The 15,068-nt window shown below is 47.2% G+C and overlaps 1 protein-coding gene across 2 annotated transcripts; it reads right to left on the bottom strand.

Moving 5' to 3' along the window:
* Window positions 1–1,528: 1,528 nt before the first annotated feature.
* On the bottom strand, window positions 1,529–13,814 carry SSR2 (signal sequence receptor subunit 2). Of its 2 annotated transcripts, none has more exons than XM_007976799.3 (6): window positions 13,741–13,814; window positions 12,849–13,003; window positions 11,119–11,217; window positions 7,416–7,524; window positions 3,994–4,071; window positions 1,529–2,129 (listed from the first exon to the last, which is right to left on the bottom strand). In XM_007976799.3, exons 1-6 carry the CDS (start codon window positions 13,747–13,749, stop codon window positions 2,019–2,021), a joined length of 561 nt encoding a protein of 186 aa, XP_007974990.1. In that variant the 5' UTR covers window positions 13,750–13,814; the 3' UTR covers window positions 1,529–2,018. The 2 variants fall into 2 exon arrangements, with proteins under 2 accessions (XP_007974990.1, XP_007974987.1); XM_007976796.3 differs by having other exon boundaries at window positions 13,663–13,780.
* Window positions 13,815–15,068: the final 1,254 nt, after the last annotated feature.

Genomic DNA, 15,068 nt, shown 5'->3' with positions numbered 1-15,068 from the left:
TTGGACAGAGTCAGCTCAGAGTGGCTTCTCCCCACTGCTGCAGCAGCAAAAGTCACTGCCTTTCCATAGGTCATGCTTAGAGCCCACCTCAAGGGATCCAGGCACTTCTTCCCTGCCAGAGCTCAAAGAACAGAGGCATTACAAGTAAATTCAGGCCAGGCTTGGTGGCTCACGCCTGTAATCCCAGCACTTTGGGAGGCTGAGGCAGACAGATCACTTGAGGTCAGGAGTTCGAGACCAGCCTGACCAACATGGTGAAACCCTGTCTCTACTAAAAACACAAAAATTAGCCAGGTGTGGTGGTGTGCACCTCTAATCCCAGCTACTTGAGAAGCTGAGGCGGAAGAAATGCTTGAACTCGGGAGGCGGAGGTTGCAGTGAGCTGGTCTGTACTCCATCCTGGGCAACAGAGCAAGACTCCATCTCAAAAAATTTAAAAAAAAAAAAAAAATGCACCAGGCCCAGTGGCTCATGCCTGTAATCCCAGCACTTTGGGAGGCTGAGGTGGGCAGATCATTTGAAGTCAGGAGTTCGAGACCAGTTTGACCTACATAGTGAAATCCCATCTCTACTAAAATACAAACATTAGCCAGGCGTGGTGGCAGATGCCTGTAATCCCAGCTACTCGGGAGGCCGAGGCAGGAGAATCACTTGAACCCAGGAGGTGGAGGTTGCAGTGAGCCAAGATCACAACACTGCATTGTAGCCTGGGCAACAGAGCGAGACTCCATCTCAAAAACAAGAAAGTAAAATTAAAGCTCAATAAAAGCTAGTTCTTTTTTTTTTTTTTGAGACAGAGTCTTGCTCTGTCACCAGGCTGGAGTGCAGTGGCACGATCTCGGCTTACTGCAACCTCTGCCTCCTGGGTTCAAGCGATTCTCCTACCTCAACCTCCTGAGTAGCTGGGACTACAGGCCCGTAACACTGTGCCCAGCTAATTTTTTGTATTTTTAGTAAAGACGGGGTTTCACCATGTTGGCCAGAATTGTCTCGATCTCCTGACCTTGTGATCCACCCACCTCGGCCTCCCAGAGTGCTGGGATCATAGGCATGAGCCACCGCGCCTGGTCGAAAGGCTAGTTCTTAACGAGAAAGGGCTAGAGTCAGGCACGAGAGATAGCTTTTCAAGAACACTCAGTGGCCAGGCACCACCACTGGGTGACACAGTGAGATGCCATCTCAAAAACAAACAAACATTGAGTCAATAAATCAGATAAGATCTAAGGGGGTGAGAATAGCTGTTCCTCTGCAGACCATCTTTCCCCATCCTACATTCCCCAGCTGTGAAGAGGAGCTGCCTGGCAAGGAAGGTGTACGGCAATAGGTGGTGACTAATGAGAATAATCAGAGGAAAATAAGGAATGGAAGCAAAAGATTCAAAAGGGCAGATATCTCCATAGGAACAGGACCCACCCACAACCTGTACAGCAAGGCCAGAACTCAGCTCACTTGCCCAGGGGTCTGGGCATTCAAGGACTGAGTTCCAATAATCACCTGTGCTCACCCGGGGGCTAAGAAAACAGACAAGTCAATGTGGCATTTGTTTTTATTAGAAAACTCCTTAGTAAGCACTTCTCTAACCCAGAATAGACACTGGGTATCCTTCAAGAGTCCCATAGCTTTCATTTCATCTTCTACCCTTTTCTGAGAGCGGGGGGCAGAGGATGGGGGTGGTGTCAGGCAGTCTCAGAAATGCCCCTCCTAGACCTCTGAGAGAATTCACATTGCCAGCAATAAACCAACAGCACCTCAGTGGGGCATCAGAGGGCCCTCTAGGCTCAAGGCTATTGCCAAAGGCATTCCCGTTTATGGCTTCACATGGAACCAAGGAGGCTCTCACAGACTCCTGGCCTGGTCCTTCACTATGGCTGAGAGCAGGGCAGGATCCAGGAGAAAGTGGCCAAGGGCTAAGAGAGAAGAGATTGCATTTAAGATACCCTCTGGAGTCTGGAAAGCACCTGGATTTCTTGGGAAAGGAGCCTGGATTTCTTGGGAGAGGAGGGCTGTGGAAGCCCCACTCAGTTCTTCTTCGTTTTGGGAGTGTCATATTTCCTCTTGCTGGAGTACCACAATAGCAGGGGGATGCCGATGGAGGGAAGGGTCATGACCCCAAAGGCTGCCCAGTCCAGCTGTGAAGGAAAACAAAGACCTTGCTTAGAAGTCTGGATTAGGGCACAGGAGAAGCCAGGGAAAATATGAGTCCAATGAGAAAGGGAGCAGTCTAGTCCACGTTTATTCATTTTTGATACAAGGTCTTGCTCTGTTGCCCAGGCTGGAGTGAAGCGGCACGATCACGGCTCACTACAGCCTCGACCTCCTGGGCTCAGGTGATCCTCCCACTTCAGCTTCCTGAGTAGCTAGGATCACAGGGGCGTACCACCACACCTAGCTAATTTTTAAAAAATTTTTTGTAGAGGCAAAATATCACTATGTTGCTCAAGTTGGTCTTGAATTCCTGGGCTCAAGTGATCCTCCTGCCTTGACCTCCCAAAGTGCTGGAATTACAGGTATGAGCCACAACACCCAGCCTAAATTTTCTTAGTTTTTAATTTTAATTTTTTTTTTAGAGATAGGGTCTCACTCTGTTGCTCAGATTAGAGAGTAGTGGCGCAATCACAGCTCACTGCAGCCTCAAACTCCTGGGCTCAAGCGATTCTCCAGCCACCCAAGAAGCAGATTACAGGTGCACACCACCAGGCCTAACTCAGCACAAATTTTAAGCAGAACTTTGGCCAGGAAGGTTCCTCTCTGACCAATCCTGATATAGAATGGCTCTCTAAAGACCAATCTTTCAAGCTGTGAAACCAAAGGACTCACCTGACCCAATCCAGACTGGAAGAGAAGCTTCTGTTCCAATCTTTGAGAATGGAGATACCCTGGTCTTGCCCCTGACAGTCAATCCTCCTATGATCTAACCCTTGTTTACACTTCAGGCCCCCTCTTTTCCATTCCTCCACCTCATATTCTGCCCGTCAGCCTTGATAAACTACTTGCCATTCCTGAATCACACCACACTTTTCTCAATCTCAGCTGGTCTCTCTCCTCAAGTGCCTGCCCTTCCTTACCTCCTCCAGAAAGTCCCCTCTCGTTAGATGTTCCTGCTGCATGCTCCTCTAGCACCTGGCATATAACCTCTATCATAGCATTTTCCCCATTTACTTTACTTTTTTTTTTTTTTTTAAGACAGTGTTTTGCTCTTGTCGTCCAGGCTGGAGTGCAGTGGCTCGATCTTGGCTCACTGCAACCTCCGCTTCCCAGGCTCAAGCAATTCCCCTGCCTCAGCCTCCCTATTTACCTATTTCGAGCCCTCTGTGAGCCCGTAAGATCTTGTTATTTTTAGAGACAGGGTTTTGCTCTGTCACCCAGGCTAGAGTGCAGTGGTGTGATCACGGCTCACCACAGCCTCAAACTCTTGGCCTCAAGTGGTCCTCTCGCCTCTGCCTCCCAAAGCACTGGGATTACAGGCATGAGCCATGGTGCCTAGCCAGCCTGTAAGATTTTTAATGGAAGGAACTGTGTTTTATTCATCATTGTTTCCCCAAAGCAGAGAACAGAATGAGCACATAATTTGGAACATCATACTTATTCACTGAATGAATTCCATCATTCAGTACTTCAGGCTAATCTTCAAAAAATTCTTTTGTAGACTAGACCACAATAAAGTTCCCACTTAACTACCCAATGATCTATGACCCTCTGAATCTAACCAGATTTTTTTTAAAACCTCAGAATAGACCCAGAGTCTAAGATGGGTGTCTACTTAAAGATAGGACTCTACTCAAGTCAGTTTTATGGTTTTGGCAATTGTGATCTCATTGCCAAAAATCTCTGGACATGGCTAAATCAATCTATTTGATAAGTATCCATATCAGACACCAAAAAACAGGGCAAGAACCAACCAACAAAACAAATCTATGGAAGCCAAGAGGGTCCAGAACCAAAAGGGGATTCTCATACCAAGGGACTGATGAGAGAGAACACTAGAAAGCTTACAAAATGAGGGGAGAATCGCCTGTCAAACTCCCGCTGAGCCAGGATTCCTCCCTGTCCAGGTGCACTGGTAGAGCCAATCTGAAAAGAAGAAAAGAACGACATTAAGGCAAGTCTCCACCTCATCTAATCTGAGAAAGGGCGGTCCCAACCAACCCAACTCTGTGCATTAGAGTCTTAGTTCCCAAAGGCTCAGGAGCACTTCAAGAAGATGAGGGAAAGCTTTTGGCTAGACAGAGGTGGATGATTCTCTTTTAGTGTGTTGTAAAGAGGAGTACCTAGGAGCCAGAAGACCTGAGAAATACCCCATGATGAACGTACGTTAAACAGGGTAGGCCATGCATGCAACTGAAATTAAAGCCAAATTCTTCTGTCTGAGCCTCAGACTCTGGAAAGAGTGAAGTTGGTCACCACCACGGGCCCCTCTACAGTGCAGGGTGTGCAATGCAATGACTTACCCTTGGTAATCATTTACTTATTCCTCCAGCAAAAATCCACAACTTCACAGGGTTAATGTGAGGCTCAAATGAAATAGCAAAAGTATATAATGAAGTATAAAGCCCTACCCAAATGTACATTATTAGAGGAGGGGTTGAGTCTGGCCCACATTCCTTTGTCTTGGAGAGGAGGCCAAGAGTTTGGAGCATACTTTTATTCCAAAGTGGCAGCTGAGCCTCTGATTTTATGTCTATTAACCCATCAACTACTAGGTAGAACCAAAGAGTCCTGAAGTTGGTTCTGAAAGCAGAAATGATACCGGATGTGAAAACACAGCTGGGTTTAGAAGAATATGGTTCCATGTAGTTTATGAAAAACGAAAATGCAGAAGGTGCACTGAGTGTTAGTTCTTTTCATTCCATGGTTGACCGTGTTAAGTCCCTTCCCTACTGTGTACTAATTAGCCTACAGCCCTACTTGTATGGAGGATCATACATTTTAGCTTCATAAATTTATGCATTTATTTGGCTTTATACATTTATTACTTAAGCTTTTTGAGGACTTGGACAGTATCTTAATCCTCTACGTATTCCCAGAGTCTGGCACATTTCAGGAACTTCATAAATGTCTGTTGACCTTTACATCAATCAAAAGATTGTTTACTACTGAGTTTATATTGTATATGGGAAACAGAGAAATCTAAGACAGTCACTGGCCTCAGGGAGTTTATAATTAAATTGGGAGGTGGGGGTGGGGAGAGGGAGCATCTATAAATAAGAAACTACTGAAGACAGTGATTAAATGTTCACGTGGCATAGACTATAAGTGCCACAGAAGTTTAGATGCAGTCAACATGTTTATGAAAGAATGAATAGTGGCCGGGCGCTGTGGCTCATGCCTGTAATTCCAGTACTCTGGGAGGCCAAGGCAGGCGATCACAGGTCAGGAGTTTGAGACCAGCCTGGCAAATATGGTGAAACCCCGTTTCTACTAAAAATATAAAAAAGCAGCTGGGCGCAGTGGTGCACACCTGTTGTCCCAGTTACTCAGGAGGCTGAGGCAAGAGAATCGCTTGAACCCAGGAAGCGGAGGTTGCAGTGAGCCAAGATTACACTACTGCACTCCAGCCTGGGCGACAGAGTGAGACTCTGTCTCAAAAAAAAAGAAAAAGGAAAAGAAAAGAATGAATAGCAAAGAGCAATATGAACTGAGGACAGAAAACAAGGAGACATAGCTCAAAGCTGGGTCTTGAGAAAGCTTCAGATATAATGGAGTGGAGGGAAAAGGATACTTCAAACAGAACAAAGGCACAGAGGAAAGAATAAGGACTGAGTTGGGGGAGAAGGTGTGGGAAGTAGCTTGGCCTAATAAGGATGTAGGGTCTGTATGGGCAGACTAGGAGAGAAGGCTGGAGGCAGAAAAGAGCTAGACTGTTGGAGGGGGTGCAGTGAGAGGCAGAAAAGCTCAGCCCTGATGCCGCAAGCAGGAGCAATCTAAGCAAGGGAAGGAGAGAGTAACAGTGGAGACTGGGAAGAATCTGACAGTGGCAGAGAAGACAGATCAGAAAGGCAAGAATATCAGTAGGCAGCAAATGACATACTCCAGATGAAAAGGAAGGCAGAAGGAATGAAAAGGAGGGGAAGGCCATGGTATACCTCTTCCATCCATTTCAATCACTCTTGTCCAGAACTTTAATTTGAAACATACTTCCTGGCCGGGCACGGTGACTCAAGCCTGTAATCCCAGCACTTTGGGAGGCCGAGACGGGTGGATCATGAGGTCAGGAGATCGAGACCATCCTGGCTAACACAGTGAAACCCCGTCTCTACTAAAAAATACGAAAAACTAACCGGGCGAGGTGGTGGGCGTCTGTAGTCCCAGCTACTCGGGAGGCTGAGGCAGGAGAATGGCGTAAACCCGGGAGGCCGAGCTTGCAGTGAGCTGAGATCTAGCCACTGCAGTCCAGCCTGGGCGACAGAGCGAGACTCCGTCTCAAAAAAAAAAAAAAAAGAAACATACTTCCTTAGGACAATACCAAGTGTCTGGTTAATGTTATCTCCCTCAGAATTTAGTAGCTACTGTAGAAATTTTCTGTAAGAGGTTTTTGTTTTTACAATCTATACTTTTTAGATGGATATCCGTCACCTTAAACATTTCTTTTTTTTTTTTTCTCTGAGACAGGGTCTCACTGTGTCACCCAGGCTGGAATGCAGTGGCAATAAAATGGCTCACTGCAGCCTCAACCTCCCGGACTCAAGCAATCCTCCCACCTCAGCCTCCTGAGTACCTGGGATCACAGGGGCATGCACCATGCCCAGTTAATTATTTGAAATGGGGGTCTTACCATGCTGCCCAGGCTGGTCTCCAACTCCTGGACTCAAACAATCCACCCACCTCAGCCTCCCAAAGTACTGGGATTACAGGCATTAGCCACCATGTCTGGCCCCATTTATCTTTTCTTTATGATGGAAATGTTCAAATGCTTCTCATCTGGCTATTTTGAAATATACATTAGATTACTGTTAACTATAGTCACCTTACTGAACTATCGAACACTAGGTCTTATTCCTTCTTTTTTTTTTTTTTGAAATGGAGTCTCACTCTGTCGCCCAGGTTGAAGTGCAGTGGTGTGATCTCCGCTCACAGCAACCTCTGCCTCCCGGGTTCAAGTGACTCTCTTGCCCCAGCCTCCCAAGTAGCTGGGATTACAGAAGCCTGCCACCACGCCCAGCTCATTTTTGTATTTGTAGTAGAGATGGGGTTTTTCCATGTTGGCCAGGCTGGTCTCGAACTCCTAACCTTCGGTGATCTGCCCACCTTGGCCTCCAAAAATGCTAGATTACAGGCGTGAGCCACTGCGCCCAGCCCCAACTGTATTTTGCTACCTATTAATTGACCTCTCTTCATCTCCCTCTCACCGCCCCCACAAGAGATTTTAAGGGAAGGCAGATCCAAACTCCATCCAGCTAAGGGTTTGGGCAACTCACCACAACGGGCCCATCCTCCTGGGCCAGGTAAGTAATTGTCGCCGAGGTGAAGTTGAAATAACCAGCCTTGAGAGGGCGCAGGACCACAGTGTGGGAGACATTGCTAGCGCTGGCTCAAGGGTTAAGGAAGGGAAAGAGATGAAGCTAAGGTTGTAGCAGCCTTTCGGCCTGTGGACCTGTGGACTAAACGCAACATTTACAAAACAGTTGCCAATACATGCTGATCTCATGCAGGCAATACTCTGCAGGAATGAAAAAACATATGCTTTTTTTTAAAATTTACTTTTTTTTTTTTTAATTATTATACTTTAAGTTCTAGGGTACATGTGTATAACGTGCAGGTTTGTTACAAATGTATACTTGTGCCATGTTGGTGTGCTGCACCCATCAACTTCTCAGCACCCATCAACTCATCATTTACATCAGGTGTAATTCCCAATGCAATCCCTCCCCCCTACCCCCAAATTTACTTAATTTTTTTAAATATTAAAAAAAGAGAGAGAGAGATGGGGTCTCACTTTGTTGCCCACAGTGGTCTCAAACTTTTGGGCTCAAGTGATCCTCCTGCCTTGGTCTCCCGAAGTCCTGGGATTACAGGCATGAGCCACCACACGGGACCTAGGCTTCTTTTTCAAATCTAAAGTGTACGGTATTACAGGTTGTTTTTCCAGCTAAATTTTAAGGGGCCTATGTTATACTCAGTGCACTGGTTTTTGAAGTAAACTTCCAAACCAATATATATTATGGATAAAAAACTATAGTCATTTGGCCAGGCATGGTGGCTCACACCTATAATCCCAGCACAATGGGAGGCCAAGGTGGGTGGATCACCTGAGGTCAGAAGTTCGAGACCAGTTTGGCCAACATGGCGAAACCCTGTCTCTACTAAAAATACAAAAATAGCTGGGCGTGGTAGCGAGTGCCTGTAATCCCAGCTACTCTGGAGGCTGAGGCTAGAGAATCGCTTGAACCAGGGAGCCAGAGGTTGCAGTGAGCCAAGATGTGCCACTGCATTCTAGCCTAGGTGACAAGAGCGAAATTCCATCTCAAAAAAAAAAAAAAAAAAAAGTACACTAATTTGATCAGTGCTTCTTCTTGGGTGGTTAAAAGAAATTATAGTCACTTAAGCTCATAGAAAATCCTATTTTTTTTTTTTTTGAGACAGAGTCTTGCTCTGTCACCAGGCTGGAGTGCAGTGGCATGATCTCAGCTCACTGCAAGCTCCGCCTCCTGGGTTCACACCATTCTCCTGCCTCAGCCTCCTGAGTAGCTGGGATTATGGGCACCTGCCACCAAGCCTGGCTAATTTTTTTGTATTTTTAGCAGAGACGGGGTTTCATTGTGTGTTAGTTAGGATAGTCTCAATCTCCTGACCTCATGATCCACCCGCCTCAGCCTCCCAAAGTGCTGGGATTACAGGCGTGAGCCACCCGCACCCAGCCAAGCTCATAGAAAATCTTTTGTTAACTATAATTGAAGGAAATTCTTGAAAATACAAAAAAACCCCACAAAACAAAAACAAATACAAAGACCACATTTACCCTCACCAAGAAACCTAATGTATATATATTTATTATTGATATGATATGGATCTGTGTCCCTGCCCAACTCTCATGTGGAATTGTAATCCCCAATGTTGGAGGAGGGGCCTGGTGGGAGGTGATTGGATCATGGGGGCAGATTTCTCCCTTGCCATTCTCATGATGTGAGTTCTCACAAGATCTGATTATTTAAAAGTGTGTAGCACCTCCCCACTTACTCTCTTCCTCCTGCTCCAGACACTTACGTGCCTGTTTCCCCTTTGCCTTCTATCCTTGTAAGTTTCCTGAGGCCTCCCCAGCCATGCTTGCTGTATAGCCTGCAGAACCGTGAGCCAATTAAACCTCTTTTCTTTAAAATTACCCAGTCTCAGCTTGTTCTTCATAGCAACTGGAGAACAGACTAATAAAATACAATTATTATTTGTTTAAGAGACCAGGTCTCGCTTTGTCACCAAGGCTGGAGTACAGCAGCACTATCATAGCTCACTGCAGGCTTGAACTCCCAAGCCCCAGCAATCCTCTCGACCTCCGCCTCCCAAGTAGCTGGGACTATAGGCCTGTGCCACCACACCTGGCTTAAATATACTTTAATTCACAAGAAGAAAAATACCATCTAATTCAATACTCAAGAGATAATTGGTAGATTAGAATAAGAGACTCATTGAGTAAGAGACTTTAAAAGGTCACCCAGGTCCTTCATGCTAGCATCCCAGTAAATTTCTTTTTTTTTTTTTTTTTGAGACGGAGTCTTGCTCTGTCGCCCAGGCTGGAGTGCAGTGGCCAGATCTCGGCTCACTGCAAGCTCCGCCTCCCGGGTTCCCGCCATTCTCCTGCCTCAGCCTCCCGAGTAGCTGGGACTACAGGCACCCGCCACCTCGCCCGGCTAGTTTTTTGTAATATTTAGTAGAGACGGGGTTTCACCGTGTTAGCCAGGATGGTCTCGATCTCCTGACCTCGTGATCCACCCGTCTCGGCCTCCCAAAGTGCTGGGATTACAGGCTTGAGCCACCGCGCCCGGCCTCTTTTTTTTTTTTTTTAATTTTTGAGACAGAGTCTTGCTGTTGCCCAGGCTAGAGTGCAGTGGCGCGATCTCAGCTCACTGCAACCTCCACTTCCCAGGTTCAAGCGATTCTCCTACCTCAGCCTCCCGAGTAGCTGGGATTACAGGCGCCCGCCACTGTGCCCGGCTAATTTTTTGTATTTTTAGTAGAGCCGGGGGTTTCACCATTTTTGCCAGGCTAGTCTCGAACTCCTGACCTCGTGATCCACCCACCTCGGCCTTCCAAAGTGCTGGGATTACAGGCGTGAGCCACCGTGCCTGGCCTGAATTTCTCTTAAAAGCACCTTAAGTATCCTTGTCCAGCCACAAACATCTTTATTAAGTGCCTATATCCTTCCAGTATAGTATGTTTCAGGGTTTTTTTTTTTTTTTTTTTTTTTTTGAGACAGAGTCTCACTCTGTCACCCAGGCTAGAGTGCGGTGGCAGGATCTCGGCTCACTGCAACCTCCGCCTCCCCGGTTCAAGCAATTCTCCTGCCTCAGCCTCCCAAGTAGCTAGACTACAGGTGTATGCCACCACACCCAGCTAATTTTTGTATTTTTAGAAAAGACAGGGTTTCACCATGTTGGCCAGGCTGGTCTCAATCTCTCTTTTTTTTTGAGACAGAGTCTTGCTCTGTCGCCCAGGCTGGAGTGCAGTGGCGTGATCTCAGCTCACTGCAAGCTCCGCCTCCTGGGTTCATGCCATTCTCTTGCCTCAGCCTCCCGAGTAGCTGGGACTGCAGGCGCCTGCCACCACACCTGGCTAATTTTTTGTATTTTTAGTAGAGACGGGATTTCACTGTGTTAGCCAGGATGGTCTTGATCTCCTGACCTCGTGATCTGCCTGCCTCAGCCTCCCAAAGTGCTGGGATTACAGGCGTGAGCCACCGTACCCTGCTTGTTTCAGGGTCTTATAATCGGAACTTCAGGATGCTCCTTCTTCAGGTCTACTCTAAATCATGCTTACACAATTTACACCAACCTCTCTTGCTCCATCTTATCCAGAGAGATGACAGGAGGACAGCCAGACATATCCAGCCTATTTGAAGTACCCCCACTGCTTTGCAGGCAAGGGTATCCCTGCCCCCCGACCCTTCATCACCAAGTAGCAAGAGGATACGGCGCAATCCGGTCCCATTTGACATTGAGCATTCCAGACACAATGCCAAAGTCTTCTGGAGGGAAGGAATCATCAGATAGCTCCACGTCTAATGCAGCACTAGAAAATGGACGAAACAAAAAGGGTTAGTAAGTAATGGATATAAAATTAAAGCAGGCTGGGCGTGGTGGCTCACGCCTGTAATCCCAACACTTTTGGGAGGCCGAGGCGGGCGGATCACCTGAGGTCAGGAATTCGAGACCAGCCTGGCCAACATGGTGAAACCCTGTGTCTACTAAAAATACAAAAATTAGCCGGGCGTGGTGGTGTGTGCCTGTAATCCCAGGTACTTGAGAGGCTGAGGCAGGAGAACTGCTTGAACGCTAGGAGGCGGAGGTTGTAGGGAGCTGAGATTGTGCCACTGTACTCCAGCTTGGGACAGAGTGAGACTCCATCTCAAACAACAAAAAAAATCAAAGCAATAGTCCGGGCGCAGTGGTTCACGCCTATAATCCTAGCACTTTGGGAGGTCAAGGCTGGCTGATCTCTTGAGGTCAGGAGTTTAAGACCAGCCTGGCCAACATGGTGAAACCCCGTCTCTATTAAAAATACAAAAATTAACCAGGCGTGGTGGTATGCGCCTGTAATCCCAGCTACTCGGGAGGCTGAGGCAGGAGGATCACTTGAAGTTGGGAAGCAGAGGCTGCAGTGAGCCAAGACTACACCACTGCATTCCCGCTTGGGTGACAGAGTGAGATTCCATCTAAATAAATAATAATAATAAAATAAAATTAAATTAAAGCAATAAATAATCAAACCTGCCTGTTTCTCCAAAAAAATGAGAATTGCAAAAGAGAGATATGAGTAATATAGTAACTTGGTTCTGTTGCATTGAAGAATCCAGGTCAAAGACTGGATACTATTGCTCACAAGCACCAAAATAATCAAGTATCCAGGAGGCAATAGGTCCAAGTTCATCCTTGCCTCAATTTTTCTTCATGTACATGCCTATGTCTGTGGAGGGAGGGAGAAGAGGAACACAGTGAATACAGAGGAGAAAGTTAAAGGGAATAAAATGAAAGAAAGGCAACAAAAATGCTCTAGGCTAATGAAAGAAGGAAAATGACACTTTTTATTTTTTTTGAGATGGAGTCTCTGTCTTGTGGCCCAAGCTGGAGTGCAGTGGTGTGATCTCAGCTCACTGTAACCTCCGCCTCCTGGGTTCAAGCGATTCTTTTGCCTCAGCCTCCCGAGTAGCTGGGACTACAGGTGCCTGCCACCACACCCGGCTAATTTTTGCATTTTTAGTAGTGACAGGGTTCTGCCATGTTGGCCAGGCCGGTCTCGAACTCCTGACCTCCGGTGATCCGCCTGCCTCAGCCTCCCAAAGTGCTGAGATTACATGTGTGAGCTACCATGCCCGGCTGGAAAATGACACTTTAAACCCCTGAGGTAACAACGGATTGTGTATTTTTTGTGTCTTAATGTTCCCTCCTTGTTTTTCCACAATTCTTGCCACTTCCCTACTGTAAAATTCTTCCAACCCAAAATGTGAAAGATGGTTTCTTGTAGCTTAGGTAAGAATGTCCTCCTTTCCAAAAGTAGGTCCCAAAGTATATTCATTCACTCAATATATCCGATGCTGGAAGTGTCCCAAAGAGAAACCACTACCCACCAATATGCTCCCTACTCCCATCTGAAAACTAAGAATCCAGAAATAGGCTTAATCTGTAACTCCAGGGCCTCCTTACCTTGAGCCGACATTGTAGATATTGTACTGCAAGGTCAGGTCTCGTCCCTCCACGGCATATCTGTTCAGCAGTGATTTGGAAGCCAAAAGCCTGGCTCCTTCCTCTGCTTGAGTGACAGCAAATAGAGCCAACACCACAAACGCCAGCAGCCTCATCTTTAGAGAAAAAAGCAAAGTGAGTTATCAAACCAAGTATGTAAAATTCACCAAAATCCTCTTGACAGGGCTCCCGTAGAAAGCTCCTTCGATGCTACCCAAGCAGCAGCCCTTTCCACAGAGTAGTCCATAAGCCACCAGCGCAGACCCATTCTCCAGACTCTCCTACCATCTTCACCCTGCAGCCCTCGAAAAACCGGTACAAGTACCAGTATATCTACTGCCCTCTTCCTGTCAGAAGCCCCGGGATGCTCACCGGCCGGTGGTGTCTTCTGAAGGGACACCATGTGGCCAGAGCAAGGCTTTCTTTGGGGTGCCTGATTTCGGCCGATCTTGGACCTGCAGGAGCCTGTTTGTAGCTTTCCCTCACACAGGAGTGCCCACAGCTGCAGCCTTCCCGCGGCTCCTCTCCTCCTTGGCCACAGCTCCACTGGGATCTCACCGCGGACTCTTGGGGTCCTCCTCACATCCCTGTACCCCACTCTCCAGTCCAGCCCCTGAGATCCCATTCGTCCTCGCCTGTCACAACACCTTTTGGGTCCTTCGAGCAGGGGACGGGGGTCAGTCACCTCTGCCCACCCCCGCCCCCCGCCTCTTGTCAAGGTTACACGTCCTCCAGCCAGCGCGTCCTCTGCCCTTCCCGCCTTCCCCGAGCTAACCTCCAGCGGACACGGGGTGATGAGCGGACACGAGGCTCTCGCCTGTCCCGCTCGGACGCCCTAAGTCTGCAGACTCACCGTGGGCATCCCAAATGCCTTTCCGGAGCCGCAAAGACAGGAAGAGAGCGTCAGCGTCGGAAAGACCGGAAATAAGCACTGGCCGGAAACCGTGGTGTTCTGCCCAATGCCTTGTGGGAGTTGTAGTTCTTGGGAGAAGCCCCATCTTTCTCTTTGTAGTGCCCGCCTGCCTGAGAACCTGTGAGCGCTCCTGAGAGGTTTGTGCGTTCTCCACGCTTCTTATTCTGCCCTCTTTGGGGGGCTTTTCAGGTTGATTTTTCACTACTGTATGTGACCCGCACCTGATTGGGTGCTTTGGGAAACTAGCAAACCTAGAAATTTGGATCATCTATCTAAAATGTCAACTAATACTGTTGAACAGAGAATTAGAGAAAAGCTATTCCAATCAGTATTTTTTCGATTCTCAGTCAAGACACGTAGACATTCCCTACATCCAGCAGGTCACCGAGCCCTGAGCTTTATTTAGAAGCCCTTTGAAGTGCCAAAAAGGTAGATCTTTTCTTCTCCATTCCTACTATAACTGCGTTAGTTCTTGCTGGGTAGTCGATGTGGGTTTTACTCTAGTAGTCTTTCTATCTTAGGTCTTTCCCTGCACTTTTTATTTTTATTTATTTTATTTTATTTTTGAGACAGGGTCTTCCTCTGTACCCCAGGCTGGAATGCAGTGGCTCGATCTCAGCTCACTGCAACCTCCCCCTCCCGGGTTCAAGCGATTCTCTTGCCTCAGCCTCCCCAGTAGCTGGGATTACAGAAGCATGCCCGGCTAATTTTTTGTACTTTTAGTAGAGATGGTGTTTCACCACGTTGGCCAGACTGGTCTCAAACTCCTGGCCTCAAGTGATCTGCCCGCGTCGGCCTCCCAGAGTACTGGGATTACAGACTTGAGCCACCACGCCCGGCCTCCCTGCACTTATTAATCAGCTGCCGAACTTCCCAAAACAGCATTTTGAACAGTAGATCTTAGGTTCAGAGGATGAACTGTGAAGTTAGGCAGTCATGAATTCAATCCCAGTTCTGTCACTTAGTGGTTAGGTAACCTTGAACAAGCATTACTTATATAACACCTTGGTTCCCACATCTGTAAAACAAGATAATTATAGCGCTCACAAAAGGTTAGAGTATCAAATAAGATGATGTACGTAAAACTCTCAGTACAGTACCTGGCACATGTATGTGCTCAGTAAATGGTAATTATCAGTATTGCTGTTCTTGTAGAATAATACACATCGCCTGTGTCTGCCTTAGTATCTGTCCCTCAATTCTCCACCTCCAAGATTGCAGTTTCTTGAGAAAAGGTTGTCCATTTCCCGTTGCTTGGTGTCCTGCCT

Source organism: Chlorocebus sabaeus, chromosome 20 (genome assembly GCF_047675955.1).
Source record: "Chlorocebus sabaeus isolate Y175 chromosome 20, mChlSab1.0.hap1, whole genome shotgun sequence".
In the NCBI taxonomy this organism is placed as follows: domain Eukaryota; kingdom Metazoa; phylum Chordata; class Mammalia; order Primates; family Cercopithecidae; genus Chlorocebus; species Chlorocebus sabaeus.
The sequence above is the reverse complement of the archived record's forward strand: the minus strand, read 5'-3'. Positions and strand labels throughout refer to the sequence as shown.

What these genes read in the sequence shown, in the direction of transcription:
- SSR2 (XM_007976799.3), bottom strand. An exon ending in AAATGGGACCGGATTGCGCC is followed by an intron (nt 7,525 to 11,118) that starts GTATCCTCTTGC and finishes CCCTTGAGCCAG; the next exon opens with CGCTAGCAATGTCTCCCACA. An exon ending in AGGAGGATGGGCCCGTTGTG is followed by an intron (nt 4,072 to 7,415) that starts GTGAGTTGCCCA and finishes TCTTCTTTTCAG; the next exon opens with ATTGGCTCTACCAGTGCACC.